Here is a 19454-nt window from a genome sequence, read left to right on the forward strand (position 1 = left end):
AGGTTATGTCCCATCCAAAGCATAGGTGTTACCTTTTAAACCAGTGAGAGTTTGACTGCAGAAATCCTTATCAATCATGAGAATTAGACACTTTTGTCTCCAGTCTGGATGGAGCTGCACTGTGCACTTTGCTTCCATCTCTATGGGACTGAAAAAGAAAGCCAGCTGCTGTAACTGGCTTTATCGGATAATGCTACTGAGAATGAATGCAGTTGAGCCCGCACACTGACTCTCCATTCAGACAAAATATTTCAGTCTGGCAAAAAGTGGGGTCTGAATGGTTAGACTATCAGAGGTCTAAAAGTTGTTACCTATGTTATGGAATGGAGCTAACTTCTTGTACCAGGAATACCCTTTAAGTAGACTACAACTATGCATTTCATGATTATGTGTGGAATTCTCTAATATCATAATCTTTGAATCCTTTGTAACACACTAGGTGGACTCCCCTGACTAAAATCAAATGTGCATACACATATATAGAGAAGTGACGTGGCACTACTGGTGCGGTGCTCAAGTAGGGTCCCAAACCAATAGTATAAGTAAATAAAACTTAGCACTCAACTTTAATGGATGAATAAGGTGATATTTTAATAAACAGTCAGTGGTACCAATCCAGACGTTTCGGTCTTGAGCGACCTTCATCAGTGCACCGACTGCTATGATTGGTAAGTAGATAGTAAGGGAGAACAGAGCATGTGCTCCCTAAAAGCTTAATATTCCATATTTGGTGAATTCGGTCTCATAAAGAAGGATATCTTCTAATGATAATGGATGGTGCAGTTCATGCACCAGAACACTGTATATCTTGCGAGATGCAGTCGTTAGTGAGTGAAGTGACTTCTCAGGTCTAACGCGGTGTCCAACTAGCGTTAGACCTGAGCAGTTGGTACACTGATGAAGGTCGATAAAGACCAAAACGTCTGGATTTTGTACCACTAACTGTTTATTAAAATATCACCTTATTCATCCATTAAAGTTGAGTGCCAAGTTTTATTTACTCATATACATATACTAGATTATGGCCCGATGCTATCGCATCGGGAGAATGCGATAGCATCACACCTCTTGCCATGTTAACCCTCAACACACACACTCCTCTCACCTTTCACCATCTCCACTCACTCTTTCACTCCACATACGACCCCTTCTCTCACTCTGTCTCTCATACTCACGCCGTCATCGCCGCTGCTCCATGATCCCCGACATCTTCTTCCGCCGGCGCCATCCTGGATCCAGACGTTGTCCACGCCGGTGACATGTTCTTGCGGCGACGCCATCTTGAGTATCGTGAAATCCCGCGATAGTCAAGATGGCATCGCCGGAAGAACATGTCGCCAGCGTGGACGACGTCGGGATCCAAAATGGCGTCGGCGAAATCTCGCGTGTTTTCGCTGACACCATTTTGGATCCCGACGTCGTCCTCGCCGGCGACATGTTCTTGCGGCGACGCCATCTTGAGTATCGCGGGATTTTGCCGATCCAAAATAGCGTCGCCGCAGGAACATGTCGCCAGCGTGGATGCTGTCGGGATCCAAAATGGCGTCGGTGAAATCTCGCGAGATTTCGCCGACGCCATTTTGGATCCCGACGCCCTCCACACCGGCGACATGTTCTTGCGGCGACGCCATCTTGACTATCGCGGGAATTCGCCGATCCAAAATGGCATCACCGCAAGAACATGTCGCCGGCGTGGAGGACGTCTGGATCCAGGATGGCGACGGCGGAAGAAGATGTCGGGGATCATGGATCAGCGGCGATGACGGCGTGAGTATGAGAGACGGAGTGAGAGAAAGGGTCGTATGTGGAGTGAAATAGTGAGTGGAGATGGTGAAAGGTGAGAGGAGTGTGTGTGTTGAGGGTTAACATGGAAAGAGGTGTGCGGTGACGTCACCGGTTACAACTGGACGGAAGTTGTTACAACTGGAAGTTGCTTAGGGCATATACATATATAGGCTTACTCATATTGTCGATAGCTATAAGTAAATTTAATTACTTAAAATGTTCATCAAAGATCCAGTGTTTTAGCAGAAGGCCAGCATCACACTAGCGAGAAAAACAGACGAGTGCTTTGCGATAAAAAAATCGCATAGCACTCGGACCAAAGTTAATCTATGGGGAAGCTCCCATCATCTGATTTTTTTCTCACCCGTTTTAAACGGGCTCAGAAAAAATGTCAGCGATTCTTGGCCGAGACTCGCCAATGCAAGTCTATGGGTGCAAGAAAAAAACTGATTACACACGGATCACAAGAGTGACTTGCAAGAATTACGCACCGGTGTCCTTTAACAAAAGCTGGCAATTCAGTGCACGATACAGTAAAATCACACTGATATGTTTAACCCCTTCACCCCCAAGGGTGGTTTGCACGTTCATGACCGGGCCAATTTTTACAATTCTGACCACTGTACCTTTATGAGGTCATAACTCTGGAACGCTTCCATGGATCCCGGTGATTCTGACACTGTTTTCTCGTGACAGATTGTACTTCATGTTAGTGGTAAAATTTCATTCAAATAACTTGCGTTTACTTGTGAAAAAAACGGAAATTTGGCAAAAATTTTGAAAATTTCGCAATTTTCCAACTTTGAATTTTTATGCCCTTAAATTACAGAGATACGGCACACAAAAAACTTTATAACTAACATTTCCCACATGTTTACTTTACATCAGCACAATTTTGGAACCAACATTTTTTTTTGTTAGGAAGTTATAAGGGTTAAAAGTTGACCAGCGATTTCTCATTTTTACAACACCATTTTATTTTTAGGACCACATCACATTTGAAGCCACTTTGAGGGGTCTATAGGATAGAAAATACCCAAAAGTGACACCATTCTAAAAACTGCACCCCTTAAAGTGCTCAAAACCACATTCAAGAAGTTTATTAACCCTTTAGGTGCGTCACATTAGGTGCGTCAGTATTTCACAAAAAAATACTTCAGGTTCAATTTTTTTTATTTTACCAAGGGTAACAGGAGAAATTGGACTGCAAAAGTTATTGTGCAATTTGTCCTGAGTACACTGATATCTGATTTGTGGGGGGGAACGACTGTTTCGGCGCATGGCAGAGCTCAGAATGGAAGGAGCGCTGTTTGACTTTTTCAATGCAAAATTGGCTGGAATTCAGATCGGACATCATGTCGCGATTGGAAAACCCCTGATGTACCAAAAGAGTGGAAACCCCCTACAAGTGACCCCATTTTGGAAACTAGACCCCCCCAAGGAACTTATCTAGATGTGTGGTGAGAACTTTGAACCCCCAAGGGCTTCACAGAAGTTTATAACATAAAGCCGTACAATTAAAAAATCATATTTTTTCCACAAAAATGATCTTTTCACCCTCAATTCTTACTTTTCCAAGGCTAACAGCACCCTAAAAGTTATTGTGCAATTTGTTCTGAGTACGCTGATACCCCGCATGTGGGGGTAAACCACTATTTGGGCGCATGGCAGAGCTCGGAAGGGAAGCAGCGCCATTTGACGTTTTTGGCTGGAATTGAGATCGGACACCATGTCGAGATTGGAAAACCCCTGATGTACGTAAACAGTGGAAACCCCCCACAAATGACACCATTTTGGAAACTAGACCCCCTAAGGAACTTATCTAGATGTGTGGTGAGAACTTTGAACCCCCAAGGGCTTCACAGAAGTTTATAACATAAAGCCGTACAATTAAAAAATCATATTTTTTCCACAAAAATGATCTTTTCACCCTCAATTCTTACTTTTCCAAGGCTAACAGCACCCTAAAAGTTATTGTGCAATTTGTTCTGAGTACGCTAATACCCCGCATGTGGGGGTAAACCAGTATTTGGGCGCATGGCAGAGCTCGGAAGGGAAGCAGCGCCATTTGACGTTTTTGGCTGGAATTGAGATCGGACACCATGTCGCGATTGGAAAACCCCTGATGTACCAAAACAGTGGAAACCCCCACAAATGACACCATTTTGTAAACTAGACCCCCCAAGGAACTTATCTAGATGTGTGGTGAGCACTTTGAACCCCCCAGTGCTTCACAGAAGTTTATAACGCCCGGGCGTGAAAATAAAAAATTCGTATTTTTTCCACAAACATGATCTTTTAGTCACCATTTTTTTTATTTTCCCAAGGGTAACAGGAGAAATTAGACCCCAAAAGTTGTTGTCCAATTTGTCCTGAGTACGCTGACACCCCATATGTGGGAGAAAACTACTGTATGGGCACACGTCGGGCCTCGGAAGGGAAGTAGTGACGTTTTGGAATGCAGACATTGATGGAATGGTCTGCGGGTGTCATGTTGCCTTTGGAGAGCCCCTAATGTACCTAAACAGTGGAAACCCCCCACAAATGACCCCATTTTGAAAACTAGACCCCCTAAGGAACTTATTTAGATGTGAGGTGAGCACTTTGAACCCCCAAGGGCTTCACAGAAGTTTATAATGCCAGGGCATGAAAATAAAAAAATCGTATTTTTTCCACAAACATGATCAATTAGTCCCCAATTTTTTTATTTTCCCAAGGGTAACAGGAGAAATTGAACCCCAAAAGTTGTTGTCCAATTTGTCCTGAGTACACTGACACCCCATATGTGGGAGAAAACTACTGTATGGACACACGTCAGGGCTCGGAAGGGAAGTAGTGACGTTTTGGAATGCAGACTTTGATGGAATGGTCTGCGGGTGTCATGTGCGTTTGGAGAGCCCCTGATGTACCTAAACTATTGAAACTCTCCCCACAAGTGACCCCATTTTGGACACTAGAGCCCCCCATGGAACTTATCTAGATGTGTGGTGAGCACTTTGAACCCCCAAGTGCTTCACAGAAGTTTATAACGCTCGGACGTGAAAATAAAAAAATCATTTTTTTCCACAAAAATTTTGCCCCCAATTTTTTATTTTATTAAGGGTAACAGGAGAAATTGGACCCCAAAAATTGTTTTGCAATTTGTCCTGAGTAGGCTGATACCCTACATGTGGGGGTAAAACACTGTTTGGGCGCATGGCAGAGCTTGGAAGGGAAGGAGCACCATATGACTTTTTCAACTCAGAATTGGCTGGAATTGAGATCAGACGCAATGTTGCATTTGGAGAGCCCCTGATGTGCCCAAACAGTGGAAACCCCCAATTCTAACTCCAACCCGAACCCCAACACACCCCTAACCCTAATCTCAGCCCTAACCCTAGCCCTAACCCTAGCCCTAACCCTAGCCCTAACACTAGCCCTAACCCTAGCCCTAACCCTAACCCTAATGGAAAAATGGAAATAAATACATTTTTTTAATTTTATTATTTTTCCCTAACTAAGGGGGTGATAACGGGGGGTTTGTTTTACTATTTATGGCGGTTTTTATTTTTGGCAGCTGTCGCACGCTGAAAGACGCTTTTTATTGTAAAAATAGTTTTTGCATCACCACATATTGAGAGCTATAATTTTTCCGTATTTTGACCCACCGAGTCATGTGAGGTCTTATTTTTTGCGGGACGAGTTGATGTTTTTATTGGTACCATTTTCGGGCACGTGACATTTTTTGATTGCTTTTTATTCCGATTTTTGGGACGCAGAATGAACAAAAACCAGCGTTTCATGAATTTTTTTGGGGGGAGTGCGTTTACACCGTTCCACGTGCGGTAAAATTGATAAAGCGGTTTTATTCTTCGGGTCAGTATGGTTACAGCGATACCTCATTTAGGTCTTTTTTTTTATGTTTTGTCGGTTTTATGCAATGAAAACTATTTTATATAAAAAATAATTATTTTTGCATCGCTTTATTCTGCGAGCTATAACTTTTTTATTTTTTCGCTGATGGAGCTGTATGGTGGCTCATTTTTTGCAGGACAAGATGACATTTTCAGCGGTACCATGGATATTTATATGAGTCTTTTTGCTTCGTTTTTTATTTTTATTTTTTAAGGGGTTAGCTAAAGGGGTTAACTAATGGGACAGTTTTATAGGGCGGGTCGTTACGGACGCGGCGATACCTAATATGTGTACTTTTATTGTTTTGGGGTTTTTTTATTTTCAAAAAATGAATTTATTGGGGAATATATTTTTTTTTTTTACTAATTTATTTGGCGATTTTTTTTAAATTATTTTTACACTTTTTTTTAATTTTTTTTTTACTTTATTACATAGTCCCAGGTGGGACATCACTGTCCTGTGACAGATCGCTGATCTGTCACATCACAGATCACTGTGACAGATCAGCAATCTGTCACAGGCATTGAAGAAGACTTCCTCTTGCCTGCACTTTGCAGGCACTGAGGAAGCCAGCTTCCTGCAGGCCCCCAAAGGCCCCCGTCGCCATCTTGGATTCGGGGGCCTGGAGGAAAGGAGCCCCCCGCAGCAGCGCTGCACATTGCTCTGCCGTGGGGGGCTCAGGGAAGCACGGAGGGAGCCCCCTCCCTGCCGATGCTTCCCTTTAACCCCCGGTACACCGCGATCGTGTTTGATCGCGGTGTGCAAGGGGTTAACGTGTCAGGGGCGGTCCGTGACCGCCCCTGACACATTGTGCCGGGTGTCAGCTGTGATAATCAGCTGACACCCGGCCGCGATCAGCGGCGCTCACCACGTGGGCGCCGCTGATCGCGGTAGACGTACTATCCCGTCCATGGGCATAGGGGCCCAGGTCCCATGGACGGGATAGTACGTCTCATGTCAGAAAGGGGTTAATAAAGAATAGAAAGAATAGATATATACGCATAGTTTATATATATATATATATATATATATATATATATATGTCATTGAGACACATATATATACTGTATATATATAGTACAGACCAAAAGTTTGGACACACCTTCTCATTCAAAGAGTTTTCTTTATTTTCATGACTATGAAAATTGTAGATTCACTCTGAAGGCATCAAAACTATGAATTAACACATGTGGAATTATATAATTAACAAAAAGTGTGAAACAACTGAAAATATGTCTTATATTCTAGGTTCTTCAAAGTAGCCACCTTTTGCTTTGATTACTGCTTTGCACACTCTTGGCATTCTCTTGATGAGCTTCAAGAGGTAGTTACCGGAAATGCTCTTCCAACAGTCTTCAAGGAGTTCCCAGAGATGCTTAGCACTTGTTGGCCCTTTTGTCTTCACTCTGCGGTCCAGATCACCCCAAACCATCTCGATTGGGTTCAGGTCTGGTGACTGTGAAGGCCAGGTCATCTGGCGTAGCACCCCATCACTCTCCTTCTTGGTCAAATAGCCTTTACACAGCCTGGAGGTGTGTTTGGGGTCATTGTCCTGTTGGAAAATAAATGATGGTCCAACTAAACGCAAACCAGATGGAATAGCATGCTGCTGCAAGATGCTGTGGTAGCCATGCTGGTTCAGTATGCCTGCAATTTTGAATAAATCCCCAACAGTGTCACCAGGAAAGCACCCCCACACCATCACACCTCCTCCTCCATGCTTCACGGTGGGAACCTGGCATGTAGAGTCCATCCGTTCATCTTTTCTGCATCACACAAAGACACGGTAGTTGGAACCAAAGATCTCAAATTTGGACTCATCAGACCAAAGCACAGATTTCCACTGGTCTAATGTCCATTCCTTGTGTTCTTTAGCCCAAACAAGTCTCTTCTGCTTGTTGCCTGTCCTTAGCAGTGGTTTCCTAGCAGCTATTTTACCATGAAGGCCTGCTGCACAAAGTCTCCTCTTAACAGTTGTTGTAGAGATGTGTCTGCTGCTAGAACTCTGCGTGGCATTGAGCTGGTCTTTAATCTGAGCTGCTGTTAACCTGCGATTAGCTGTGTATCAACCAGACTTCTGCACAACACAACTGATGGTCTCAACACCATTTATAAGGCAAGAAATCCCACTTATTAAACCTGACAGGGCACCTCTGTGAAGTGAAAACCATTTCCGGTGACTACCTCTTGAAGCTCATCAAGAGAATGCCAACAGTGTGCAAAGCAGTAATCAAAGCAAAAGGTGGCTACTTTGAAGAACATAGAATATAAGACATATTTTCAGTTGTTTCGCACTTTTTTGTTAATTATATAATTCCACATGTGTTAATTCATAGTTTTGATGCCTTCAGAGTGAATCTACAATTTTCACAGTCATGAAAATAAACAAAACTCTTTGAATGAGAAGGTGTGTCCAAACTTTTGGTCTGTACTGTATATATATACATATATATTTATAGTTCATAGAGTTCTACATAGCATAATAGCCGCTAAATCAATTGCTGGCTTCTGTAAAATCATTACAAAACCTGACCTGAAATGACACATGGTTTACATACAGTAAACCATTTCATTAATTTATTTTTTTATATGTCCCTGACTAATAATTAGATTAGGGTACGTGTGTTGACTTGTAGGTGTTAAATTAATGGGTAAATACGTTGAAGAAAATTACGTGGGCTCCAGCGGTATTGTCTCCGCCAGAGAGGTAAAGCCAGTGAGTGAGGGCAGATATTAATAGCCTAGAGAGGGAACATTGTTTTTGGCCCCCCCGGCTAACAAATCTGCCCCCAGCCACCCCAGAAAAGGCGCATCTATAAGATGCACCTTTTCTGGCACTTAGCCTCTCTATTCCTATTGCCTTTAGCAGTGGCTCATGGGTTAATAAAGGCTTGGTTAATAAAGGATTAATGTCACCTTGCTATTGGAAGGTGACATTAAGCCGAGTTAATAATGGAGAGGTGTCAATAAGACAGCTATCCATTATTAATCCTATAGTAGTAAAGGGTTAAAAAGACAATAACATTAATTAAAAATTCTTTTAATGCAATAATCACACAAAGTTTTTGACCAAATTTATTATTCTGCTATTCCAACAGAATCCCTTGTTCTCCTGAAAAAAAATAAAATAAAAATACAACAATATACATACCTCTCCGCTGTTCAGTCAGGTCCCCCGCTGCAATCCATCACAAGGGGTTACCTAGTTTACAACGGGGACCAGTGCTAATGCCACCAGCCCTGCTGTAAACCACTGCTGAATGAATTACTTCATCTCTGCGCAGCCTCCCCGGCTGACCAGAGATGAAATAATAAGCGTGGGAAAGTTTTTTAACTTTTTCCCATGCTCCTGAGTTCACCTCAGGTCACCAGGGACTCCACGCAGCCTCACTTTCTACCGCTGACATCAGTGAGGCTGCGCGGAGTCCTTGGCTGAACTGAAGTGAACTCGATAGCGTGGGAAAGCTTCAGAACTTTTTCTCATGCTGTCAGATCACCTCTGGTCAGTCGGGGACTCTGCGCAGCCTCAGTGACATCAGCAGTAGTCAGTGAGGCTGTGCGGAGTTCCTGGCTGACCTGCGGTGAACAGACAGCATGGGAAAAAGTTCAGAAACTTTCCCACGCTAATCAGTTCATCTCCAATCAGCCGGGGCGCCTGCGCAGACATGATTTAATTCATTCCGCAGTGGTTTTCAGCACGGCCAGTAGCATTAGCATTGGTCCCCGTTGTAAACTAGTTCACCCCTTATGATGGATTGCAGCGGGTGACATGACTGAATGGCGGAGAGGTATGTATATTGTTGTCTTTTTATTTATTTTTTTACAGAACAAAGGCTTTTTTGGATCAGAAGAATAATAAATTTGGTCAAAAACTTTGTGTATTTATTTCATTAAAAGAATTTTTAATTAATGTGTGTGTGCCTTTTTTCAACCCTTTAGTATTCTAGGGTTAATAATGGATAGGTGTCTTATTGGCATCTCTCCATTATTAACCCGGCTTAATGTCACCTATCAATAGCTAGGTGACATTACAATACAACAGCAAATAACATTTTGCTAATATCTAGTGACACTTCTGCCATGAGAAGAGAAATTATGATTTTGCCTCTGATGATGGACTTAGGTGTCTTTGTGGTGTAACAATGCTACTCACTTACAAAGGAAAAGAATGGAGGTATCACTTATGTGCTGCTGAAATCAAATATTTGGTGAAATTAAAAAAGTTTATTTAAACAGGTTTAAACGTCAACGCGTTTTGAAGCCACTGCTACTCACTTGGAAGTGATATGAGGTATCACATGAACCATTTCTATTTAAAAGCTTGTCTGATTCATTGAAGTCCTCTTAAAAAACACTTAACAGAAAACTCAAATACAGCCCTTGTCAGGCTCAAAGAACAACATAAAGCAAAAAGCCCACCTGGCTTACAGTCCAGCTTCTTAGTCCTGTAGCAAAGGCACTCAGTCCAGGAGATCTGCACACCTCCACACGCACAGCCCTCTATGAGACAAACAGGTCTTAATTTATAAAATGAGCCACACCCAAGGGTGGAGACATAGTGAGCACCCATCTTCCGAACACTTCAGTTGTTCACAATCAAACTGTCATGGCCAATTAACTCTTTTTAGACCGATATGTGCTGAAGCATTTCTCCAGGTTTATCTCCCATCCACTAGATGTCCTACAGTCACTTTACACTGGACATTTTGACACAGCAATGGGATTTGGTCAGATCTCTGTGGTACTCTGAACAACTGACAGCTGTGTCAGAGAACTAGGAGAATGTTGGTTCCTTGTTTCTGCATTCAATGGTATTTACATATATAAGATGCCAATTAAATTTAAGAAATAAGCACCAGCACTGTAGGAACAGAGGATCACTAGCGTACTCCCCACCTCATTGTGTGGGGCTGGAATGTGATTACCTCATCGCATTGTTAATGTCACTGCTGAGCCACAGAAGTGGATAACAATATAGTGATGGGGGCTGTGTAAGGTAAGGGCATAGTAAGTAGAGAGAGAAGCATGAGGGTACAATATGGAGAAAGGGTAGTGTGAATTCATGGTATGAATAGGGTGCAATGTGAGGGAACAGTATGGAGAGGGTACAATGTGATCACAAAATGGAGATAATGCAATGTGAGGGCACATTATGGAGAGGGGGAATTATAGGAGCACAGTACAGAGGAGGATTGGGAGATAGTAATGGGAAGGGGCAGTGTGGGTAGCAGAGTGTGAAAGCACAGTATGAAGCAGGAACAATGTAGGGGAGACAGTGAAGATGAGGACAATGTAGAGAGACAGTGAATAGAAGAGGACAGTTCTATGTAGTTCATAAGGGTGGATAATGTGGGAAATATAGTTAATAATGGGGAAAAGAGTCATGGTTAGAGTTCATGGTTGAGGTCAGTGTAGTGGTCATAGTTCATAGAAGTGGGCTGTCAGGCTTCCTCAAAAAGTGCAACTTTGCCATCCATTAATGAAAAAAATAAAAATGATACCGGCCTCAAAAATGGCAACACAAACCAATTGTTTGTTTTACAAAAAAAATCTATGAAAGTTTAGTATTGATGTGCTCACTCTGACCCAGGAAACTGTGTTCATAGGTTATTTTTACCATACAATGAATATTGTAAAAACAAAACCTCAGAAAACAATGGCAGAAATGCATTTATTCACTGCAGGCTTTTGTTGCACTCCATTTTACTTTTGGCCTCATGCAGCAGAAAACCTAGAATAGGCCAAGCTCATATCACCATCAATTGTTGAGATCTGAGATTTCCCATGGGACTGCAGGTAAAGCTACACAAAGGTTGATATTAATGTTATCTTGTAACAATGACAACTGTGAAAACGTTGAAGATATCTTACGTAGAAAGTCAAACTTTGAAATTGATTTGTTGAAAGCATAAAAATATGCAAGAGTACATATAAGGGCAACTTTAACATGGTCATATTATATTTCTAGAATAGCTAGAGTCAGAGCACCTTTAAAGTGGCAGATATTGAAGATCATTCCCAGTAAGCAGTTATTAGTATCTAGCAAAGTGGTCCAAAGAAGGATATCACTAGCAAAAGGGTCATGAGCTCCAATGGCTCAAAGATTCATGTTGGGAGGGAAGGTTAGCTTGCTGGATACTGTTGGACAAAAGAGATATTTTAGTACAAATTACTAAAAAATAGTTAATGCCATTTGTAACCTGGCACTGGGTGATAGCTGTGGGCGAGTTCCTCATACTACATGAAAATGGGGGTCCTGACTGGGTGTGTGGCTGTAATACTGCTGTGGACAATTGTAGGTTCAGCTCTGCCACAATTTTCACGGATTTTTCTGTAAGGATGAGACGGTGAGCGTCATCAAGTCGAAAGAACATTTGTTTCACTTGACATTCTCAATGATGCTCATGTAAGGAAAAATTCAGCAAAGAGGGAAAACACGGCACTCCTGAGTTCAAGGAGGTAGATTGGTGCTCAAGTTAAGTATCCAACCTATATTCAACGGGTTGGAATGTCAAGTGAAACTTTTTTTACGGCGATACAGGGACTGCTGAAATTCTGTCTAAAGTGACCGCCTTGAGTGAATTCCTTCAAATCCCTACACAAGAAATTAAGAACAGGGATTTTGAACATGAGACCAAAAGAGCAGTTAACTTGGAATTACACATTATTACACTCGCAGAGTATTTGCGGGTTCACCAGATCCCAAGAGGTTTAGCGGTCCCCCTCCAACCAACTTTCTTCAAGGACGACAAGGAGTATTGCATCAAATTCGAGCATACAGTATACTCAACAAATGTTTTTTCGACTTGATGACGCTCGCCGTCTCTTCCTTACAAAATAATCTGGATTCTGTCAAATCACCAATATGAGCCATCGAGAACCAACTCACGAGTACCATGTCTCAGGTGGCTTTCCAAGATTGCAAAACCAAAAATCAGGAGTTCTTGTGCTCCCACAGACTGGAGTTGGAGAAGAGAAAGAGAACAAAATTTCTAAGGGACACGGAAGATTATCTTCAAAATCGCATTTACCAGTGGAGAGATTCTCAGCGTTTCACTAGGCGACGAACCTCCCAGAGCTCTTTTGGTTCAACTGACAGCTGACCCGGTACCTCAAACTCTACCATAGCAAGTTCTTTTTTTGGACAAAATCATGGCCGGTCAAGAGGAAGACGAGGCGGGGAACTAATGTCGCCAGGGACTCCAGAAACGAAATAGCGACCAGATCCCAGGTACCGGTCTCCCTCTGGTAATCAATATCTCCTCCAAAAATCTCGACAACCACCAACTATCCTTACTCCAGAAGGGTCTCTCCTTCTGCCCGGTCTACAAGTTTAACATGTTTTAACTCAACATGGACTTGCAGAGGTTTCATTTTAATTTACGCTTACGGGCCCATTTCTCTAAACAGCCCCGTGGTTTGGTACAGTCGAGTGATGGAACGCCTCCCTTACTTGAACTCCATAGCTTGGGTTTAAAAACACCAAGCACTTATATGCCACCCAAAGACAACCCACCAGTTGAAACGTTCATTTCCCTGGTGGAGAGAGACATCAATAGTTTTGCCCGTGAGGTGAATCTGTAGAGTTTTCATTTCCAGGCCAGTCTTACACCTTCTTAAAAATTGGCCGTTGAGCAATAAGCTTCTGATAAAACCTTAATCATCAAGCCAGCAGATAAGGGGGAACCATAGTAGTCATGGACAGGGCTGATTACATGGAAGAAGCACTTAGGGTCCCGTCACATTTAGCGATGCACCAGCGATCCCGACCACGATACGACCCAGTCAGGATCGCTGGTGCATCGCTAAATGGTCACTAGTGAGCTGCCAAACAGGTAGATCTCACTAGCGATGCAACAGCGGTCGCTGGTCGTTACTTACCTGTCAGACGCGGCGATGGAGACGTCCTCCCGCTCGCATCGACGCGTCGCTCGTCGGCGCCAGCAGGAAGCCCAGCAGGAAGCCACCGATAAGAACGGCCCAGGACGTTCTTGCACGATCAGGGATAGACAGCGGGGGAGCCGGTCGGAGGTAAGTGTCACATATAGCGATATCGATAGCAATATCGATGCTGCGTCACAAAATCGGTGACGCTTAAGCGATATCGCTAGCGATCTCACTTAGTGTGATGAGGCCTTTAGACAACTTGGGGATGAGGAGGTCTATAAAGTCATTCCACACAATCCCTTGAATCAAATATTCACTAAGGTTAAGGCATTGGTGGATTTCACAGGAGGGCCCTATTGACACCAAGCTCAGAGACTTTCTTATCAAAAAAAGACCCCATCACCCCTATATTCTACATTCTGCCCAAAATCCATAAGAGATTACATAAATCATCAGGATGGCCTATAATTTCATTGACTGATTCCATCCTGTCACCCATAGCCATAGTTTTGGAGAAAATCCTTACAACAATAGTTAAACTAATGAAGTCCTTCATACTTGATACTAACGATTTTCTATGCCTCATCAAGTCACTTGGCCCCCTCTCCACTGCCTCAGTATTAGTGACAAGGGATGTTAACAGCCTATATACATCCATCACACATACAAAGGGGATGAGTGCTACAGACAGAATACTGAGCCAAGCTAACACGGACGCCAAGATTAGACACCTTTGCGCTGATCTTTTAGGTCTAGTCCTCAAAGAAAACTACTTTATGTTTGAGGATACCTTCTACATCCAGCAACAGGGCACCGCAATGGGCTCAAATGTAGCGCCTCCTTATGTCATCGAATATATGAGTGCCTTTGAGGAGGACTTTGTTCCAGAAATACTCAATCCTATGGCGTATATTTATAGATGACATCTTTTGCATTTGGGATGGCCCAGTTGAATCGCTTCTACAGTTTAAAGAGTATCTCAACAGCATTTGGCCTGAGTTGAAATTTTCTATACAACACAGTTCCGCCAGGATTAATTTCCTGGACACATTGGTTTGTAAAAACAGTGATGGCACATTAACTATTGATCTATACACCAAGGCTACCGACAGGAACAGTCTCCTGCACTTCGACAGCTGCCACTCACCAGCTATAAAAAAAAAATTGATTCCAAAATCTCAATTCAAAAGGGTAGACAGAATATTCTCTGACGCACAGGTCACAGAACAGAGATTGACAGAAATGGAAAATAAGTTCTACAATAGGGGTTACCCGTGGGCAGTACTATCAAAAGCTAGGGACAACTCCAGACCCACAAGTACACGCAATAACAAACAACGCATCCCCTTTTTCAGCATTTACCACCCATTCTCTCATCTGATACAATCTTCTTTTAGGAGACATTGGAACCTCTAAACTAAAAGCTACCCTAACATTCCAGAGTTCCAATTGCCTTTTCTCTCTTGCTACCATTGAGCCAGAAATCTGAAGGATAAGCTGGTGAAGGCAGATGTAGGCTCAAGGACCATCCTACCCAAACAAACCTTTCTACAGACCCAAAAACAGGGTACTTTCCCCTGCTTGCATTGTTTGCAATGTAATAATGTTCAAAAAGGCCCTAAGGTATTTCATCCACACACAGGACAGGGGATCCCTATGCAGGGCATTTACATATCTGAGTCCTCATATGTAATTTACATGATCAAGTGCCCTTGCGGATTAGCCTTCATAGGGGAAATGACACAGGCCTTTAGGGATAGGGTCTCCCAGCACAAATCGAATATCCATTGCAGGAAAACCCATCTTCCCCTCCCATATCACTTCCAAGAAAAAAACCATAATATTTCGCAATTAAAGTTTCAGGTCCTAGAACAAATTGATTTAACCAGAAGAGGTGTCAATAGGATAAAAATCCTAAAAAAAGGGAAGCCTATTGGATCTTCCCCTTACAGACCCTGGAACCTAGAGGCCTGAATAGAGGTAACGATGTATCAGCCTTCGTATAATATGTCCATCATGTCATGTGTTTGAGCCTCTGAATTTGTTGTGCAATAACTTAATGTCTCCTTCTTTTTCTTATAGAATCGTTGACCTTGTCTTTTTCATCTCCACTGGGCACTACCTATACCACATATGGTACAGTATAATGGCACTTGATCTATCGTGAATTCCACCTGAAAGACAACTTTCTTTTTATTCCCATATACATCCTTACGTTCATACGTATATTGGCCCACACTCCATTATGCACAGGGCTACACTGGAACGCAGTGCTTATAAAATAAAGGTAGTCCTTTTATCTTGTATGCACTCCTTACATGGCCAGCATGCCCCACTACATTATAATACATTATAATCCATTTTCTTTCATTTATTATATCCAGGCTCCCTGATTCCTATTTCCCTTCCGCCCTCACTATGCAGCATTTATTCCTGCATTTCCCCATGTAATTGAGCCAGCATTTAAGACATATGCTCCCCATATACAAGCCACACACCACCGTAGGGATAATTCATATTGTGTATGCAGGACTGCTATCACATGACCGCTCTGATGTGGCTCCTGGCCATTCTACTATGCTCCTCAAGTTGTGGACATGTGCAGTGGGGCTCTCGCGGTCAGTTGACCGTGATGAGACACTTATGACGCAGCTCCAGCCGAGTTCTTAACCCGGAAGCACGGCGCACACAGTGTCCTCCCTGATTGGCAGTACCCTGGATCTCTCTCACGGACACACAGGTAATCTGGGAGATGAGGCTATATAGCCGTACTCCCTTCCCTATCCCTGCACGAATGGCTTCCTCCTCCTTTTTACAGCGCGGGTCTCATTTGCAAGTGTTGCACTCTAAAGCGCTGCAACTCTCCTCTATGCCCTGCCTGATCCAGGTAAATAGCTCCGGTACTGACGCTTCTTTTTTAAGGCATTTCCACCGGCCACCTATTACATATATGCATTGGTATCATTAAACACCAATTATAATTCAGTTTACCCTTCTTTATTTGCTCAGCATTATACATTTTCCAATTCCAGCCCCAGTCAAATAGATGCTTGTTCCAGAGACTGCATATTAACCAGGTATTACTTTTAGCACATGTCTATTTAGCTACACCATTGTTAGGGGCTTGTGTAAATAACAAAACATCTTGTTTTTCGGGTGTACTTATTTTCTGCATAATGCTTTTTTCTTTTCCAGTACTATAGACTTTAATCCTGTCACAGGATATTTTTCCCCTAATATATCTCTCAAAGGTATATCTCTATTTTGATAGACATTACTATTGAGCCCACTAACACTTTGGGAGCACACAGATATCCTTTTCGTATTCACTATGGCCTTGGGTCAAGTCCTCCTTGCAATTTCTCCTTTCCCATTGTCTCGTGTCTTTTCCTCAATTATACCTTACCTTCAATACAGCACAGATGAAATCTTCTCTGAAACTGTCTTATTCTTGGTGGTCATGGAAGACGGCACAATACTTGTCGTGAACGTTGCAGGTGAACAGCAGTACAAAATGGGTAATTCCATTTTCCTGGTACAGGGCCCCACGGGTCTATGTGAGACCCCATGGAGGAGTGGGCCACCACTCTCTTGTATGACCAGTACTTGGCACAATATACTTGATTCACTGTATACAGAAAAAGGCAGCATTTTCTTCATCTAACAATCAACCCAGTTTATTGCTACAGAAATTTGTGAATGAGGGTAGAGTCATATTTGCATGCAGCTATGAAAAACGGGGCCCTGGAGTTGATGTTACTGGTGGGCCCTTGGCATCCCAGTCCAAAGCTGCTTGGCTTTCACACACACACTCGGTGATGATACCTTTTCTCTTAGGGTGTTATTTCTTGTCTCTCGCTCATTAACAACTAACTAAAAAAACAGGAATTAGCACACAGGTCCCTATTACTGCTCCCCAACTATGAGCCAGTCCTACAGTTAACCCTGTTACCCCTGACTAAGAGGAACTGCAACCTCCAGGAGGATCAAACATGCAATAAAATGCATTTTGCATAACATTAAAACACAAGGGTCTTAAGAGGGAATGCACAAGTTCTTCCCCACTGTCACATCATTTATAATAGAAATTATTAAAAAAAGTACTGTGCAAGACTGATTGCTGTACTGTACATGTTGACCCCAGAACAACACTAAAATAACCTAAAATTGTTTTTTAAGTATGAGAACCGCAACACAGAGCAATGGCAGAAAATTGCCCAATTTGATCCATTAATTTTGGATTTTTTTTACATCTCACGAACAGAGGGATGTGAGAGTCTGGGATTTAGATTATTGCCATATACACTAGAGTAGGCAAAGATGGCTGGACCAGTATGATACTTTGGACAATGTTCTTGTCATGTCGGACGCTGTTCACACCACAGCGTCCGGCAGGCAGTGGTAGTTTCACCTCCAGCCACTATAGCCTCAGTGGCGCCGGCTTGATCTTCAGGCTCTCGGGGGTTAATCCTGCTGGAGACCAGGTTGGAAGGTTAGTCACACCCACGGTCTTTAAATAGTCATACTGGCATATGGGCGTCGCCGATTATAGCTTGTGTTTCATACCAAGTGGTTCCGGTCTGGAGTGGAGGTGTTCAAGAGAGAGAGATTCATATCTGGTGTCGTATGATCCGTCGTTATCCTTTCTCCTTCCCATATTTGTGTTTAGTTGTGCCCTGTTCACATTACTGTTTATTCCTGTGTGTGTGCGGCGCAGTGCAGTTTAAGTTCTCCCTGTCTGTCATTATTTGTGTGGGAGCTTTGGTGGTGTGACTCCTCACTGGGTGGAGGGTTAAGTGCAGGGCTGAGCAGGAGATAAGGAAAGGTCGGAGGCTCAGGCATTTGCACCTTCAGCAAAAATCCTGGGTTGAGGGTCAGACAGGGTTTCCCCTAGTAAAAGGGACACCACAGGGGCCCCGGGTATTTCAGCCTTAGTTGAACTAAGCCCCCGTGACATTATAATCGGCCTACATTTTTTCAGGAGTCCATGGATCCATTAGATTCCATAACCCGCCAGTTGGCGGCGCTGTCCTTACAGGTCTCCGAGTTGAAAGGGGCAGTTCAGCAGCAGGGCCTGGTAGTAGCAAAGGTGCAAACGGCATCTGCAGGTATCGGTGCAGAGCCGAAGTTTCCGCTGCCAGAACGATTTTCAGGCGATCGCAGCAAATTTGTCGTATTTCGGGAGGCCTGCAAATTATACTTCCGCATGCGGCCAATATCCTCAGGTAATGAGGCCCAGCGAGTAGGGCTGGTGTTGTCATTACTGAGTGGTGACCCCCAAGCATGGGCATTTTCCTTACCAGCAGACTCTGCTACATTTCATTCGGTCGATAATGTTTTTTCTGCCCTCGGGCTCATTTACGATGACCCTGACCGACTGGCTCTAGCGGAATCTAAAATCCGCGCCCTCCGCCAGGGGGAGCGCTTGGCGGTAGACTATTGTTCGGAATTTCGCCGCTGGGCTGTAGACACACAGTGGAATGACCCAGCACTGCGGAGCCAGTTTATTCATGGGGTATCAGGGAGGGTGAAACAAGCCCTCCTGATGTATGAGACTCCGGCATCATTGGAGTCTGCCATGAGTTTGGTGATACGTATTGATCGCCGTTTTCGTCAGGGGGCACAGGAGACGCTACCTCTGGGGGAAAACAGAGGTGCAGGTGTGGTTGAAGTAGATGAGTCCCCTGAACCTATGCAGATTGCTGGCTTGGCACAGGTTCAGCCTCGCGCTCCGGGATTCCGGAAGCCCGGAGCATGTTTCTACTGTGGTAAAGGAGGTCATTATGTTAACGTTTGCCCGGTACTACCTAAGAGGGTCACACCGGCGGAAAACTGTTAAGCTCAGAGGGTATGGAGGAGACCCAACTGAGCGTATGCATATCCTCCAT

At 43.4% G+C, this 19454-nt stretch overlaps 1 protein-coding gene across 2 annotated transcripts in view; it reads right to left on the bottom strand.

Moving 5' to 3' along the window:
• Positions 1–19454, bottom strand: part of UGT8 (UDP glycosyltransferase 8) — a 134380-nt gene that overhangs the window by 98212 nt on the left and 16714 nt on the right. The window contains exon 1 of one of the 2 annotated variants that reach the window (XM_073571874.1): positions 10099–12417. The exons of the other annotated variant lie outside the window; for it this stretch is intronic. Within the exon in view, the coding sequence (XP_073427975.1) occupies positions 10099–10249 (151 nt within the window). The 5' untranslated portion in view covers positions 10250–12417. Of the gene's footprint in view, positions 1–10098; positions 12418–19454 lie in introns of those variants that run through there. 2 annotated transcript variants of the gene reach the window in all.

Source organism: Dendrobates tinctorius, unplaced genomic scaffold (assembly GCF_039654945.1).
Source record: "Dendrobates tinctorius isolate UK_male_01 unplaced genomic scaffold, ASM3965494v1 ptg000030l, whole genome shotgun sequence".
Lineage (NCBI taxonomy): Eukaryota > Metazoa > Chordata > Amphibia > Anura > Dendrobatidae > Dendrobates > Dendrobates tinctorius.